General features: G+C 37.5%; 1 protein-coding gene across 3 annotated transcripts in view; it reads right to left on the bottom strand.

Annotated features, from left to right (window-relative positions):
* tcf12 (transcription factor 12) overlaps positions 1-17,837 on the bottom strand; it is a 73,232-nt gene extending 55,395 nt beyond the window's left edge. Inside the window, exons 1-5 of one of the 3 annotated variants that reach the window (XM_034117033.1) lie at positions 17,535-17,837; positions 16,801-16,889; positions 16,459-16,531; positions 7,481-7,554; positions 1,701-1,803 (exon numbers count right to left, since the gene is read on the bottom strand). In XM_034117033.1, coding sequence (XP_033972924.1) covers positions 1,701-1,803; positions 7,481-7,554; positions 16,459-16,531; positions 16,801-16,872 — 322 coding nt within the window. In that variant the 5' untranslated portion in view covers positions 16,873-16,889; positions 17,535-17,837. The remainder of the gene's footprint in view (positions 1-1,700; positions 1,804-7,480; positions 7,555-16,458; positions 16,532-16,800; positions 16,890-17,534) is intronic. The other 2 variants (XM_034117035.1, XM_034117034.1) reach the window with 2 other exon arrangements.
* Positions 17,838-18,259: the final 422 nt, after the last annotated feature.

Raw genomic sequence — 18,259 nt, 5'->3', positions numbered from 1 at the left:
AATGATTGTAAAGTAAGCACCAGAATTACGACCTTCAAGTTACAAAATAATCTATTAGTTGCTCTTTATACATGCTGTGTTACAACCAGGGAGGTTCAGAGGAGCTGATTTGAAACTGCTGGAGTGACTGACTGGATTCAACAATTACTGCCACAATTACAGGAGAAATTAAAGTGTAAGTATAACTCTGTTTAACACTTCAGACGGGATTTGATGAGGGTCCTATCTATGATATCTATCTAAATCTATGTTAATCCTAGATATAACTTACATTTATAATTCTTAGTGTAATATAAGCACAGGCAACGTTACAATCATGCTGTGTGTGTGTGTGTGTGTGTGTGTGTGTGTGTGTGTGTGTGTGTGTGTGTGTGTGTGTGTGTGTGTGTGTGTGTGTGTGTGTGTGTGTGAAACAGTCATGTGATCAATTACAAGAAAGATAACATTTTGTTTCAATTCAGCAGCGACCATTTGTGAACTAATCGCTTTTCTGGGAAACCAGTCTCTAGGGTCATTACATAATGCGCTGAGATATAGTTAGCCATAAAAATGTCAAGTGGTCACACATCAATGATGCCATGACAAAGAGCTGGATAACGCACACTAATAGGAGAACTTGGTCAGAAATAGAGCATTGTCTTCGTTTAATGATATGGTAAAATAAGCAGGGGGAAAAAAACACAAATGGGTTGATCTTAACATTATTTATTGTCATCAAATATAATATACTACCAGCTACCAGGCCTCTACAAACCTGAGTTCATTTTTGCATCCAAACACAAGTCTTGTGATTACAAGTGTGTGAAAATAAGCTAACAAGCTAGCAATAAAGGCAAAATAGATTGATAACAAAAGAAACAGATACTGTATATGGCTGTAATCTCTAGACCAAACCTAAGGTAGTGAAAAAAGAGATCACACCTAAATAATGACAAGTTTTGTTATTATGTTGTCTTGTATGAAAATATTTTAGTAATAACTTTGAATGCTATAAAGGGAATGAATAGGGTGAAATTGGATCAAGATGGAAATTCTTGACTTCTGTGAGCACGTTAAATAGGGTCAATGAAAAGGAGCTTGGGCAAATATGAGACCACTGATCAAAGAAACACTATAATAAAAGCTAATCACTACTTATCTGCTCTGAAAGTTAAGTAATAAATGCAGATATAGAAATCTTCCAATTTAAATCAGGAAATAATGCAGTGTTTTGAACAATGAGGCCAGCATGATTTGACAAAGTCAGAGGTAAAGACAGCAACACATAGTGAACAAAATTAAAGGATCTATAATGAATTCAGATTATTTGACTCCCTGTGTGTGCGAAGGCCTTTGCTACAACAGTCAGATTAACCCGGCGCCAAAAAATCACTACCCTGCTGCCAATAGAAGTAGCTGAGGGCGTTTTGAAGTCTAGGAGACGGCTTCTTATGACGGAAAGCTATACTGATGGCGTGACTTCTAGCCTGGGGGAGGGTCATCACAGGAGGAAAAGAGGGAGATACGGAGAGGGGAGGGGGATTAAGGGAGGAAATAAAGACAGCAGGAGAAGAAAATAGCCCTGCAGCCTGGCAAGCCTTCGGTACTGTTACCTCCAGATGCATGATGTGCCTTAACCTCAATCAGGCAATTTTCTAACAGGATGTCCTCCAATACCAAAGGGCATGTGAGCAGTGAGTGGAAGAGAATCACTTACTTACCCATTATGTTGGAGTTCATGAAAGGTGTTGGGGACAATCCTTCATGGGACACTAATCGACTGTCACTCAAATGATCGCCGTAATGAGGACTGTCAGCGAAACCCTGGGGGAAGAGATCAGAAAATGAGGCACATTATTTGGCAACTATACTAATTGAGAGTGAGATGGCATACTGCTAATTAGTTAGAGGAGAGCACAACTGGTCGGTTATGCTAATAAACTGTCACCTTTATTGTGTAATAGTCGAAAAGAAGAAAGAGAAAGAAACAGATCTTTACATCTCTGTTACGGATTATATTAATAAAACCCATTATTCGCAGTGAAGATACAAATATTCAGGGGACCTGTTTTTGTGGAAGAAACAACAACGTATTACTCTTTTGTTGTTTTGTTTTTTTACCTTATCTAAGTTCAGCCATGCGTTGTGGATGTGAAAGCCTATAATGCCTCCCTTTAGCTTGTATCTAGATCTCAGGACAGCAACATCAATTGAGGCTTTTAAGCGCCTGTTAAAGATTCACCTTACATCCTTTCTTTTACCTACCACCTTTTATTAATACTCTGCTATTTTTTGATTATGCATTTCTAGTGACAGTGATGGCAAAAATCTATTTATTATATTATTTGATATCTCTACCCTAAATATGTTGTAAAGTATGTTAAGCTGCATTAAAGTCCCTGTATAAAAGTGGTTGTTGTAATTTGTATTATTAATATTTTTCTGAATGACATCAAACAGACTGAATTACGCCTAAACCAGATGTATATGCCATTTTGTTTTGTTATTATACCAGGCATATTAGACATCTCTTTGGCCAGTTGGGTATTAACACTTCTGTATACATTTTAACACGTTCTCCGATATCTGGGCTATAATCATAAAATGTGCTCACTCTCAAGAAATTGTGTTGTAAATGAACTAAAGTTCTCAGCATTTAATCTTTGTATTGCCAACCTATTATTCACAATACATTGGTGGCTGTTGTTAACATCTGTGCTGGTTTCTCAGTTTAGAAAACAACTGGAACTGTAGAAACCTTTGCTTAGTCATTATCACATGTATTACAGTTATTTCTTATTCTTCTATTTCATCTATAACAGGTTTATTCATCAGCCCACAGTTCGTAAGAAGGTGTTGTTACAAAGAAGAGGAGGAAACAAAGAGATGCAATCCTACATCATTCCCAGCTACCTGCAGCTTTAAAAAATTGCCTTTTTCTCCTGCAGCTTAACAGTGCCTTTTCATGACAGTTATCAGCTGCAGGGGCTTAGGTCTAAATATCGGTCACAGTATGGTTTTTGAAACTCGGGGTCCCATGTAATAAAATATGCTCTGTTACAGGGCTAATCCCAAACCCTGTGAAAATCCTCCAATGCTCCAGTCAAAAACATCTCCCCAAACTACATTAACTCCCAGCAGAGGGACCGAGCAGAAGGCTTGTATTTCTATAGAGCTATTTTCACCAACTCATACCCTTTGCATTCAACATACAGTAAGAGAAAAGTAATCTTATTATCCATCTTTTTTTGTGAGTGGATGGTGATGGAGTAATTTCAAAGGCATTGAAGTGTTGCGCTGCGTCGAGGGAATCCTCCGAGATTCTCTATTGTGCTCCCGCCAGGCCGCACACACTGTTAATCACACCATGAACAGACTCTATAACAACAACAGCCCCGTGAGAGGCTGGGGCGAACTAACACACACAGACCAACACATACACAACGTCAGCAGGCGAAAAACATCTCCTCTCTTCTGCAGCTAAACAAGGAAAATGCTCCAAAATACAGACCCAAAGGAATAGTTCAAGACTTGAGAACACAGAATACACGTATTTTCTTTCTGGGAGTGACTAATGATACCCGTTTTATATTTGACCATTTAATATAGGGTAACTGACAGTAGCTGGTCAGCTTAGCTTAGCATAAAGACTGGAAACCTAGCTTTCCTGTCTCTGACCAAAGCCTTAAAACACCTCTGAAGCTAAATACAAATCTCATTTGTTAAATCAGCACCAAATTTGCCTTTTTTATTTAATTTCTTGCTGGAGTTTTACTGAGCCAAGTCTTGGTAGCTGCTTTCAGGCATGGAATATAACCGTAGATTCAAATTTGTACGCATTGTTTTATTTTTTAAGATTATACAAACAACATAGGCTATACTGTAACAACATATATTGTGTTTATTAGTTTGCTTTTGAGCTAGCCGTTTCCATATTTTTAGTAGTAATCCTGTCTGTGTACATTTAACATATATTTGGTCGGTCACTGTCAATCTATGCTAAGTGTTTAAATGTGTGTGTGTGACTGTGTGTGTTTGTGTGTTTGTTTACTCCTCTGGGACTGGTGGATCATCAATCACAGATGCCTCATCATCCCCAAACTCTGGTGGCCTACATCTATGTGAGACACTAACACACCCTGTCACCGCTGCCACGGGGCCGCGATGGCACTATTGGCTAAATAACTGTCTGATCTCTGTGGCAGCGTGCGGGCCGGGGCTCACGCCTTGTCCCCCAATCACTCGCCACACCGTTTAAAAAGTTGTCTCCTTCACACTCTGTGCTGCGTCCCAGGTGAGCGCGAGGCTGCATGTGGCAGCTTGGGACGCGATGATTCGGTCTTGATGGATGCGTGTGGGGTCGGGAATCAAGTCGGGGCAGGGCACTGGGGAAATGGGAGTTGTCGTGCGGTGGCAGTGGGCACAGACTGTCAGACCGCCTGCCTACAGCCACAGCTGCCCAGGATGCAGCGGCTGGCTCTAGGCCAAGGTCAGCACGGCGGGCTCGGGACTGTTCACAGTTGACTGATCACACAGTCGTAGCTCACCAGCTCAAACAAGCTCAGGGACAAGACTGAATTCCCTTTGTAACAGACGGAGGGATGAAGAACTAGGATTTCTTCAGAGCACTGGACAGATATTGTGCTTAAGGCATAATTTGGGAAATGGTTTTTCATTTGTTAATCAAATGATTTGATTCTAGAGAATGACAACAAGACATCTTAACAACGGGGAGAGAATAATCTCTGCAATTACGCAGAAACATACATATGTGTGAACGATGGAGGATAACTCAGTGTGAGGTTCTCTTGTTGAGCATTTCTACTTCTTCTTGCATTTTCAACTTGCATCCACTCATTCATACTTTCAGTTACAATCTGCATTCAAACTTTGAATTTTTCCAAATCATTTAAAGGCTTTGGTTGAAATTCAACTTCGAATGTCTACAAAACGTCCAAGTTTTTTATAACTACGTAAAAATGCCCTTTTTTAATTGAGTTCTAGGGGGGAGAATTAAAGTTTTCTTAAAAATATCTCAAACTTTCTCTAATTCCCTAATTTTCCTTCTTCATAAAACTTTACCTGTAAAACAATGTTGCTCTTTATAATGTAGCTATGGAAGCTGCTATGGAAGCTACTACCACACACACACACACACACACACACACACACACACACACACACACACACACACACACACACACACACACACACACACACACACACACACACACACACACACACACACACACACACACACACACACACACACACACACACACACACACACACACACACACACACACACACACACACACACACACACACACACAGCAGTCATAACAACCAGAAGACAAAGTGCTTTCTGATATTTAGGTAAAATATAAACCTCTCTTCATGAATTAAATATTTAACATTTTGCTTTTTTGAATGATTGGCCTACCCCAACTAAAGACTACATCGTCACCCAGCCCAAATTTAACATGATCAACACTGAGGTTCATGAGAAACGCCGGTCGCATCCTAAAGCAGGAAATATAGGATATACTATTTTATAAGCTACATAAATCAAGTCTCTATCATGATATGGTGTGCATGTAGCTGTGTGTGTGAGTGTGTGAGATGTTGCATGTGTTGTGTGCGTGCACGCCTTATGGTGGTGCAAACAGCTGTCTGCTGGCTGATGCTGTGCCTTGCAATGTCAGAAGCACTCATTTATATGCACCTGGAGCACAGATATCTCAAGTGTCTCTGTCTTATAATTCAAATCAAGCTGCCTATGTTACCATAGCCTGTGGATGTTCATTCGGGAAGGGCACAGAGAAATAAACAAGGTAACGCAGCCCGAGTGGCTCTGACATTTAACTGAAATGTAATGGAAAGTGACAGGAGATTGACATTAAATGAAATTCATACAGGGCATCTAGAACAACCAATGTGTGAGTGACAAACAAACAGGTTTGGAGAGGAGAGCTGTTCACACTTGCTCACAAAAACAGTGAGATGTTCTCACTTCAACACAACAGTAGAGATGCAGTTTGAATTGCAGTTTTTACTATATTATTATTATTATTATACAAATGCAATACACATTTATTATTTTACTCTTATGTGTGCAAAATGTCAAGCATCTTCTTGCCCAGCGCCAAATAAAAATGTCCATTTCCTTGAGTAAGTTGTGTTTTCTGCTGGATGCGTCTGCTTTCTAATTACTTGTGCAGAGGGTAGACCCATGTTACCCCGGATCTAATAAGAGTCATCAATGGTTGGCATTTGCAGTGACAAATAAAAAGGAAATACATTATTGAAATATCTAGTTAAGTTATCAAGCATGTGTAGATTCTTTATGAGCTCAAGATCTGAAGTCGGACACAGAGCCATGTACTGTAGATTACTGTAGTTTTTACTGTTGCCAGCATTTACACACTATGACTGGCCGGTAGAGGAACAAATCAATGGCCTCGGAGATCTGCCAAATGAAGGTCAGAGAATCCCATTCAAACTCTGCTTAAATCCATGAATCACCTACAGTGTCACTGCATTGGCATTGGCTTTATTTCACAACTGTTGATGCACAAACAACAGCGTGTCGTTGAAAATAAACACTCCTATTAGAGGTGAAACAAATAAATGGTAATCTCATAAATTGATAAACAGAACGCAGCAAGTATTTTAAAATGTATGATTTGTTTCAGTTGTTTTTCAATCAAATGTATTTATACGTTCGGATGTTAAATATATTTATGTTTTGGACAAATGTAGTGCAAAATAAGATATTTTAGAACGTTGCATTGCACAAATTGTGGTGAAAATGTTTGCCATATTGTAAATGTCAATTAATCAGTTAATCGAGAAAAAACTTAGCAGATTGATAGATAATGAACAAAAATACTGAGTAAGTATCACCGATAAATATTTTTCCCCAAAGCTATTAATTCCAAAACATCAAGTATGAGATAAAGAAATACCAACAGAGAACGTATATATAAATACATTTGGGGTTAGGGTGGACTCTTAAATTATCATTAAAGTTATGTCATAAGTCATCCTCTTTATGACACTGAATATCTGTTTTACAACAGAATACAACAGAGAAAATGTATACCCTCTATGGCACGACAACTGATCACATATATTTGGTGAAAAACATGTAAAACTTACTACGGCATCAACATATAAATGAAATACAGTATTTTACCAGGCCTCTATAACTCAAAAGAAACTTGATCCCACAATAATGTTATATTCCAGTGACTAGTTTTTTTTAGTTTAGCTAATCTGGTCACATGAAAAAAACTCCATTCCACCACCGTACAAGAACATTACCAAGTCCCTTCTGTCCCAGAGAGATGTGTCGATTACATGTCAAACATCATGACTGGTATCTGGATAAGGTGAGACTAAAACATAGTGAATGTAGTGCTTTGATGTAATGAGTGTTAAATGATGTGCTGTGGAGCAGAAAGGTCATTCAGAGGCGTTTAGGTGAGGGTCATCTTACCCGGGAGGACTCGTAGGGGGGAGTGGGCTCGCCACCTGGGGCCCAAGACGCCTGGTTGGTCCGCTCCTCCACACCTGTCAGAGAGAGAGAAACACGACTCCGTCAGAAAGTCAAGGTTCATCACACAGTTCAACGTGCAAACACACAGTTTATCTACATGATCTGGTTCTGCCTCAAACAGAGGCACGATGAAGAAGTAAGGAACGACTGAATCAAAATACAGCTCATTAAATACACACATTATGCATTGACCCAGTGATTGAGTTCTACAGTGTGTTTACAGATGACATTGGATATGTGTTGTCCACAGGAATGTTACTTTACAAGTGATAAGGGGTGGAACATTGATCTTTTTTTATATTAAATGTTTAAATATGATGGCAGTTTCAGTTAAACTATTGATCAGTTAATTGTTTGATTGTTTTAATTTACAATTCTTTTGATAGTGAATAGTGTGAATTTGATCAGTTTTACATTTTTCAAAATTAAATATATTTGGAGTTTGGATTGTTGATTGGATAAAACATGACATGTCATTTTTTATTTTTGGAGATTTTATGCAAAAACAATTAAATTAATTTAAAGATTAATCAAGGAAATACTTATCTGATTCATTTTTCATGTTATATCCAAGGGCTGATTGAAATCTCACTCATTTACAAAGTGTAATAGTTAAATACATATTAGGGGTGGGATTTTAAGATGAGATAAACCGTCTTTGATCCCTACTCGAAGGAACGAAACAACATAAATACGTTTGGAAATTATTATTGTAATAATAAATACTACAATATAATTATTGTATTGTCCAATTTCTATTTTATAAGAAAGCATTTATGAAATATTAGTATGTAACATTTTTGTTCTTTGAAGGACTTTGTTGTATGTTTGTCAAGAAAAGTGCAAAATACATTTATTGCTATAAGAAAAACCCAGAAATGAGCACCGCCTCAATGTACCGAAACACAATCAACAGCTTAATGATTTGGCATTGATGCATGCCAGGCTACTTCCAGACAGCTGAGCACTAAAACTTGATAAGACTCATTTTAAAATGAAAGAAAACCTATATGCCTCAAAAGTCAAACAGATAAACAAATAAAATCAATAACTCTAACCGACTGCAAAGCAAGACCATCTGGCATGTATTGGAAAATATAATATCTGATCTTTGTAATCCAATTTATGAGATATAAGTCTGTACAATTATTTGATGCCTCAATTGTTGTTGCTGTTTGAAACAATATTGTGTCGCAGTAAAAGCCAAAGTTATTGATCTTCCCTGTTGTAATTTCATCTGCCTCAGGAAAATGCAATACGCTTCGTTCATTTTAACTTCAAATAAAACAATATCAGATTTCAAGAAATCATGTATGCCCAGAAAAATAATAATATAGCAAGCAACAAACACAACTTTTCAATATTAAGTTCATGTTTTACCCTAAAATCTAACACATTATTTGCACCTTCATGCAACAGGGTTAGGCATATAATCCAAGGAACTGAATGTACACATCTGAAACAAACAATTTGATTAAAAGCAGAAGTTATAATCTGCACAGCGAAGCCCGTAATTATAGATCAAAACACGTGGACTAGTTCTCTGAATCGAGTCAAAGTATAGCTCAGCAAGCAGCTTAGCAGAAAGACTATAGCGATTGATTCCCTTTAACCAGGTTCAATGCAGCTTTACGGCTGCTTCTTATTCGTCTAGAGGGCTATTAATTCCAAACTGAGCTCTTCAATATAAAAGAGACATGATGAAAAGGCAATATGATGTGGTTTTCAGGTACCTCCCTGACAAGGTAAAACAATATCCAATCTGAAATGTGACAAATTACACATTTTGTAGACAGTGTAGGTGATAATTTCTTAGTATCATACTTTTCTTTTTTCAAAGGTCACACTACCAATTCATTCTTAGTTAGAAATCTAATTATATACTTAGACCGAAAGTGCGTGACATTTCTCTAACCAGAAATCACGCTCCAGTGAGCAGTTATAGATAAGTCTCATCCTGACAAACATGTTGTTTTGCTGCTCACACACAGCAGATTCATTTCCTCTTTAAAGTCTTCATTATTACCCCCTCAGTGCCTTGATGGTAGAACAAAACATATGTTTTCAATAGTCTCACTTTCATAGACTCAGACAGGGAAATTTCCATTACTATTTTTAAATATCTGTTACCATATCACATGGTTTTAGATATTGGTGTGACAACAGCGATGTGACATATTGTAGCCCAACTGAGGCCTTTTTACACACTGAATGTAACAATGGTCAGTGTCTGCTCTCTGGGCCACTGGCTGTCATCTCGTCTGATTACCATCTTCTGCCACGGCTCAAGGGTCCCCTCTCTTCTCCGAGCACAGGCAGGACAATAAGATTACTCACTGACACAAGAGGCAAAAGGGAGAATCACAAATGCATGTTCTGTTATTTAGGTCTGATGAATTGGGGGAACAAGCACTCTGTGGCAAAGATGCACAAAGAAAACAGGAAACAGGACATCCATCCCTCCTCACACATTATACTCCGAGCCAGGGTTCAACCTATTGGGGCCAGGGATGTATTTTTCAAGGACCCCCTTATCATTTTAACACCGATTGTGTATATGCTAACTACCATTTGAACTCCCAGAATTGACTGTATACCTATACTTTCAAACAAAATTGTTTTTAGTGACAAACAGATCCTAATTTTAATGAGTATCAGGTTGATATTACTGATATTAGGTTGATACTTTGTTTTTATATTCTGAGTTACTTGAAGAAGTTGTTCACTTACAAGTTGTTATTCCATTTACCCCACTTTGAGAATCAATGCGTAAACAGCTATAATCAGCTATAATCAATATCTGTAGATCACCTGGGCAGTATAGCTCAGTGTTAAGAGCCCATCACCTGCTGCAGTGGACACAGGTTTGAATCCGGCCTGCGGCCCCTTTATGCACATCTTCCGTTCATCTCCCACTTTCAACACTTTCACTCTCAAAAAGGCTAATCTGGCCAAACAAAATCTTTTGAAAAGTCACCCATGTGGGTCTATAGTGCTGATGATGCAGGATGACTTCCATAAAACTGTCAACGAGTTACTCCGAACAAGCAGACCAGACCCAAAACAAAAAGCAACAATTAATATTTCCGGACATAATAAAGGAAACTACAGGTGCAAAAGCAGCCATAATCACATCACCATAGCAGACACTGTCTATTCAAATATCAATGTTCCAGTTTCTTTATTGTTGTTGATCAATTCATACATACATACAATGTAGAGGGATGACTTTTACTAATCTGATCTGTTAATGATTTGCCAATTTAAATTGTTTAGTAAATGTTTAGTTATATTGATTTGGAAGTTAAATGTATATGTTTTATATGAAGAAAAGACAGAGAAATTACAGATAAAACCTCTGGATTATGCTGAAAATAATAATAAAACATAAACATGAAAACATAGCAAGAAGCCCCCCAATATATTAATCCTATTGCATTTACATATTTACAACATCTGGGATTGGATCAAATTTTAAAATGGTTAAACACAACTAAAACATTACAACTTAAACAGAGAAATCCTATTAGTGTTTTCATGTGCTTCCACTAAACGTTTTAAACATTATATACATTCAGACACAGGGATCAGTTTATGATTGAGTATGAACCTATAAAACCCCTTCCTTCTGTCCCCGCCACTGAAAAAATGTTGGCAGAAAGACTACCCAAAGGGAAAAAGGAAAGAAAAAAGCTTCTGGTCCGGACGGCATCTTGAATGAGAAATGAGAAATGTCAGACATTTAAAAACGAAGTAACCTGATTCTCCACAGAAACAAATGAATGTAAAACCCTCATGGAGGATTATTTTATACATTTTACGAGAACATGGAGATAAATGTTTGTAACGATTACTGCAGTGCAATGCTTTCCAACCTGCCTCAATAAGCAACATTATGTTTTACACCCAAATCATGTCGGATTTATCCCCCCATGTAAAACAACAGATCGCATTCACAGTCGGGCGAGTTTAATAGATGTCCATGTAAATATAAACATATCCGAAATACTCCCCTCCTCTGCTGACTCACAAAGAGCGCTTGACCTAATTCTGTTTCCTGTATAAATGAACTGAGAGCAGCACTAATGGTAAAACCAATTACTTCTTCAAACACATGTATACAAACAATTTATCTGAAGTCAAACCTTGACTGAGAAGAACCAAACAGTTTTACAAGGTTGATTTTACAGCCCTTTATGACTCAGTATTTATAACACTAACTTGCCATTTTTCACTTTCAGAAATATTCTGCACCATCTCCTAAATCCCTGAAAACAGGGTTAACATAATTCTAACTTGCAAAAGACAGAAAGACTGAAAATGAAAACAAAACAAGTATGTGCATGTTCTGATCTATTATGATGGCCAATAAAAGAACCCTTTTATTTAGACATTTGTTTAAGTATTTTCATATCAACAAGAAACAGGCAGAGACAGACATGTTGTTAATAGAAATTAGGAAATAAGAGAAGTTAAAATCAATCCATGCCAACATTCAATGTAAGGTCGTAATCTGAAGTGAACGAACATTACAGCCTGAAATAGTTCAATACACAAATGTGGTCCAGGTTTGTCCCATTAGTGTGTTTTAGTAAAGTTTACTTTATTTCAAATAAATTGTACACAGAGTCATAGCAGACTACATAAATCAACACTTCCTTGAAGCCACTAGAATATACCAGAAAAATTGACAATGTTTTTCTTTTTTTACTTAAACATAATCTTAGATGGTGTTGCCTCATTTGCTGAAGATCACTATGATATTACATCTATGGATTACATCAATTTATTCAAATAAACCCCATACTTATCTTAAATGTGAATCTGTCAAGTAAAACCATCATAAAGAAATGTTTTTAGGGATAAAAATCAGCAAATTAATAATATGATCATTTGTAACCCGTTTGATAAAGAAATTACTTCCCAGAGGCTGAACTCAAAGTGAGGCTGTTTGTAGCTGTGTTTTATTATTTTGGATGAAAATGTTGGCAAACCAACCCACACTGACTGCTGGTCACAGCTAACAAATGTTCCACACCGATACATGACAAATGAGACATTCAGCAGCAGCCAGCCACTGCCCCTCTGCACTGTGACAGTCAATGGCCTCGTCAAACTTGCATCATCAACACAGCTGGGGGGGAGAAATTATGAATCTCGGTTAGAGCCACTTTAGGTATTTTTTCCAATCCATCTCAATCTGGCACACGTTTGAAGGGTCTTGCCAGTCGCACTCTGCCTCAATTATCTGGCTCTGCCCAGCTGAGATGCAATAATCCAAACTCTCATTCCCTGCAATTTCCACACTTGTGTCTGCACACCACTTGCCTTATTTTCACAATCACTTATGTAGGGGCTACTTCCCATCCTTGAGGATCAGACACACAGGAGCACATGCTGAGCGCTGAGAGAAGGAGGGGTTTTACCCAGAGGATGATACACTGCTGGGGTGAACCAGTTCATTTTCACTTCATTATTTCTGTCGTGATAAAGGTTTAGTTTTGCATAATTCCGTTCCGTAACATTTTTCAAGAAATAGAAAAAATGATTATGACCAGCAGAGGTATATATGTGTGATTTAAAATAGACAGAGACACTTTAACCTGTTAACTAGAGTGAGACCAATAACTGAAATAAGAAATAGCAGTACAGAAATGTTTTTAAAACTGTCTGTAAGGTTGTGACAACTTGAGGAATTCATAACAAAATTCTTTGGCGATTGTATGGGTTTATGCTGATACAAATATTGGCAGCGGATATATTAATATTATATGTTTCCTTAACTCCAAATATAATAATGTTTGAGGACAAAAAGCTGCAAACCACAAGACAAAGCTTTGAACTGCCACTTCAAATTGGATTGCAATTTTGCCACACCTAGAATAAACTGTTATTATAGCTACAAATGAAGTTTGAATTGCTGATAATCCCCACTAAGCATGAAAAGTACTGTTTTTATAAAGCCATTACAGATGAATGAGATTTTAAATAAATAAACAATATATGTGCTGTTATTTTCTTTTCTTTTTTAAATATGGTTGTGTTTTTTTTTTTATTAAAGAACGGTAATCATATGATTAAGGGTGCAAATTATACCTCAAAATAAAAAATGTAATTGATTCTTTGGACACTGATACTATAAACTCTGCCATGATACGATTTCTATTCCATCAATCACAGGCCTGCAATTGATTTATCTAATCCCCTCTCAACACAAACAGGTTCATTTATAGCAATTAAAATGCAATTTGACAGTTACTTGGCTCTGCAGAAACAGGTGTGCTTGGACAGAAATGGTGAGAAACATGTGCCATGGGAATTTCAAAATAAAGGCGCAACTTAAACATGATGATATGTATGGATGTTTTATACTGAAATCGATAACACTAGATATTTTATCTATAGTCGATATATCAATCCAGATAAATGTTTGTTGAAACATCCTCACATATCTACATACCATAATAGAACATTTCTAATATAATCTAAATAATATAACATGTGTAAATTAAACCCTTTACTTAAGTAGATTTGTTCCAGTAATGTCCAAAAAAAACAGCCCACTTTTAGTCTCTGTTACGGTTCTAAATAACAAAGCCGCCCAGCAGACAACACAGTGATGACAATGAGATTTGGCTGAAATGCACGATTCTCCTGACAGTCTCCAGTTCTTTTCTGTTTTGTACAAAAAGCACCGTGCTGATGGTTTCTGTTTTAGAGGTCACAGAGTGCAAGCCCCCGCCTAGAGCAGGACTGCAAATAACCTTTTATTTTCATTATTGATTCATCTGCCACTTAATTTCCAGATAAACCTTTGGGTCTGAAATGTTAAAAATAGAGAAAAACGTCATCCCAATTTCTTAAAGTATTAAAAAGACTTGTTTTGTCAGTCCAAAAAAAAGAAAACCAGTTTAATAGGATATACATCTCCATATTTGAGTGTCTGAAAAACGGGATTTATAGCCATTTTGTCACTTTGATTGTTAAAATAGTTGCAGATAGAGGTATCGATGAGTAGACAAACCGTAGTCTGAAGGTACATGTCAATATCTTGAAAGGTTATATTAAATCAGAATGCACACAGCAATTATTTTTCAATACAGTACATGAATGACATTGATGATTGAGATTGCACGTGTGATGATCATTATATTATACACAGAACACCAACCTTGAGTAATCAAAAGTTGTATTTTGTGTCATCGATGTGTTTCAACAACCTGACTTTTGAAAACATTTCCTTATCCACAAACATACAGTGAAATCTAATTTATTATGTACACCTGTATAATCTGATGCAATCTTTGACACTTTTTTTATGACTGTTTACAGAACATTGTCTATTATTATTCACCCTCGAGGCTGCAGTTGTTACGTTTCTGTACTGCAGGTGGATATTTTGTCCACTGGGTAATAAAACCAGCTTTAATATGATCTTAAAACAACAACCCTAACAATGATTGTTTGTAGCGTTCATATAATTATCATGGGAACCTCACTAGGAAAGTGCAAATGCAAACACACACACACACACACACACAAACACACACACACCCACACACACCCTCTTCACTTGAATGATTAGGTATACTAAAATGAATCCTCACAACTCCACGGTTCATGTGAGACAGCCCTGTTCTCGTTTCTTTGTCTTTTCAGTTTCCACTAAGTGTGTGTCTTTCGTTTCACAGATAACTGACTACAAGGAGGCTTTGTGGATGCTCACAGAACATGCTTTCAGAAAACATAATGCTTGATTGTTGACTTTCACTTATAGCACGAGACAATAGATGTGCTTCGGATTAATGTCCTGTAACATTTATAGCTGGGAAGCAATCCAGAAGCAGGGAATCTGAACTCTTGTTAAAAACAGCCAAACCATCCATCGAGATGCTCACAGATAAACAAAACAAGGACCAGGAATTTGTGGGAAAGACAAGCGTGTTTGTATATGAGGGCTTTGAGAACTGTTAAACTGCTGCTTGTAGAAAGAAAGAAAAAACACTACATAACTCTATGAGAGGATTTCTTACAATCCTATTAACCGGCACTACAATTCACAAGCAGCTCCACTTCTGACCGCTTCTCACTCAGACATTTTAATTAACTGGATTCCGAACGTACCTCCAACACACCTCACAGCGAACCCCGATAAAAACAGACTCTATTGTTTCTGTGAACACTTGCTGCACTTAATAGTTCATTTAAAAAGCCAAAACATGCCAGATGTACACCTCATCTGACAGTACGGTAAAACATGATTCACTTTTTCACCATGATACTAATTACAGTAGAACAACAAAAAATAGAAGATATCTGTGGCTTCATCTGTGCTTTGTTCCATGTTTCAACCACCAGAGCGCACAGAGGAGTGAGAGGCATCACATGCAAGGCAGAAAGAAAGAAAGGGCTGGAAAATAAATCAATATTATATTGATATCATGATATGAGAGTAGATATAGTCTGAGGTTTTGTAATATGGTAAAAGTGTATTTTCCTGGTTTTTATGAGTGATTATTTATATTTATCTATACATAATTTGTGAATAAAAATGAATAATTAATAACATTTCATACTTAAATCATATATCAATATATTGTCTAAACTGATCACAAATATGCATAGCCTACTGATGGAAATATGTTTAGAGAATATCCTTTGAAAATTGTTGTTTTGTTTTGAGATTTGTAACCGAAGTTCTTAATAAAATTCTCACTACTTTTCATTTGTCAATCATTAGAAAGGAGTCTTTTAAAAAAGCTTTACCATTTAATTGACTTGCTTTATTGTAATATATCGTTATCGAGTAATGAAACAACCTATATCTTTACAGTAGATTTTGGCCATGTCACCCAGCTACGGATGAAAACTATGAGAACACATCAGAGGGTTTAGTGAGGGGCTTTGAGAGACCCTACCTGCTGCAGTGAACCGACTGCTGCCCAGGGTGGTGGGCCTGTTCTTCGCTCCGCTCACAGGTGGGGAGAACATCTGCATGGAGGAATACGGAGCTACAATTAGAGCCAAGACTCAACACTGTGAAAGCAGCCATTCACATAATCTGCTGCAATTATCCTTAAAGCAGTTAATGCATTTTAAAAAAGCAAGCCTAGTCTGTCACATCATATTAACCAACACTAATGTTAACAGATCAATTAGTCATGCTTTAGCCTATTTGAACCCCCCAACAGCTCTGAAAGCCAGCAGAGCTGCATGACATCGAGAGGTAAAGACAGAAAAAGAGCAAACAGCCATCATACCGCACTGAAATCCAGCAGGTCACTCAATTCCTTGTCTGTTCCGAGAGCGGCAATCCGCTGCTGAGGATTCATCCTGCCGATCTAGAAACCTGAAGAAAACACAGTCCATCAGGTCACAGCGTGCTGCTTTATTCAGCAGCGGACTGCCACAGGAAATGACTGCCACCGAGGTGATTGTTATGGATGCAGGATAAAAGAGCCTCACTGAGAAGAAAAGTTGGCTCTGGCATTGCTGCAAATAGAGACTCTGACAGTTTAGTTGCATTATTAAAGCTTAAAATATCGCAAATTATGTGCACACCTTTAGTTTGCGTTGATTTAAGAGAGAGAGATGCATGGGTGGCACAGACATGCAGCTCCTCAGTGCTGCAGTAACAATGTTTCTCTGTAACGACATTTATGTAACTCACTGATGAGGCTTTCACGGACAGTGTTAATGTCAGTGGTTTGTCTGGTCGAGCATTACGATTGTTAAGATTTGCTCAGGCACATAACGTACAGTACCTTGGCTAGCTGGCTAACACGAGCTGCAGTTTCTGGTTCATTTGTGTTGAAAATAGCAACCAGGTGCAGTGCGAAACATAAATGACACGCTGGGTCAAAATAAGTTACTCTGCCAAACAAATAATTAAAATGTCAGAATCCCCAGGTCCAGAAAACAAAACGGTCTTTCTCAACTCCCAACTTCTTTCACTGCTCCGAAAGCTTTTGGTGAACTCCCACTGATATTTTACCTTGTTTCCGATTAAAATCCCGACTAGGGTGATCTGGTGAAGACTCGCTTTCTTGCAAAACGCCTCAAAAGAGCGAAATGTGGGTTAAAACCATAGACTGTATATGGTTAAAACGCCAACACCTGTGTAAAATATCCTCTATATCAGTTACGAGTTTCCCTTAGGCAGACATTTTTGGTTTGTAAAAGCCTCAGCACCACGATGACATTGGTTATCGTATCCCTCCGCCGCACACAGTGACATGATGGTCCCACACAGCGGGAGATGCTGCAGGAGTCTGCACACATTAGTAGGCTACGAGATGCATTCAATAGGCTTTATTAGACTGCAGCATATTTACATGTCAATGCCGGTGTTGTGTCAAATTATGCACCCCCATCATGAAATGCCCCCCTTGTCACGGGAACGCGCATTTCTAAATGACACGTTTACACCTTAAAACGATGTTTAAAACGAAAAGTAAACGTTCAGGGTTTTTATTAATGGTAATGTTCAGACTGTGAGTTGTTTAGTGGTAGCTCATATAGTCTTGATTCTTGTGGTTAAACTTTTCGCTACGTATTTGATGGTAGTGGTGTCGAAATTCATTCGTCACTTCCTTTTCAGTTTTTGTTTTTTTTAATCTTTTTATTTTGTATTATTGTTACGTCCTGTCTGTATACACGTGCTTTAAAATGTATTGTTTAATTTTACATATTTGTCATATAATAATCAAAATATATGTT

The sequence above is a fragment of the Trematomus bernacchii genome, unplaced genomic scaffold, assembly GCF_902827165.1.
Source record: "Trematomus bernacchii unplaced genomic scaffold, fTreBer1.1, whole genome shotgun sequence".
In the NCBI taxonomy this organism is placed as follows: domain Eukaryota; kingdom Metazoa; phylum Chordata; class Actinopteri; order Perciformes; family Nototheniidae; genus Trematomus; species Trematomus bernacchii.
The sequence above is the reverse complement of the archived record's forward strand: the minus strand, read 5'-3'. Positions and strand labels throughout refer to the sequence as shown.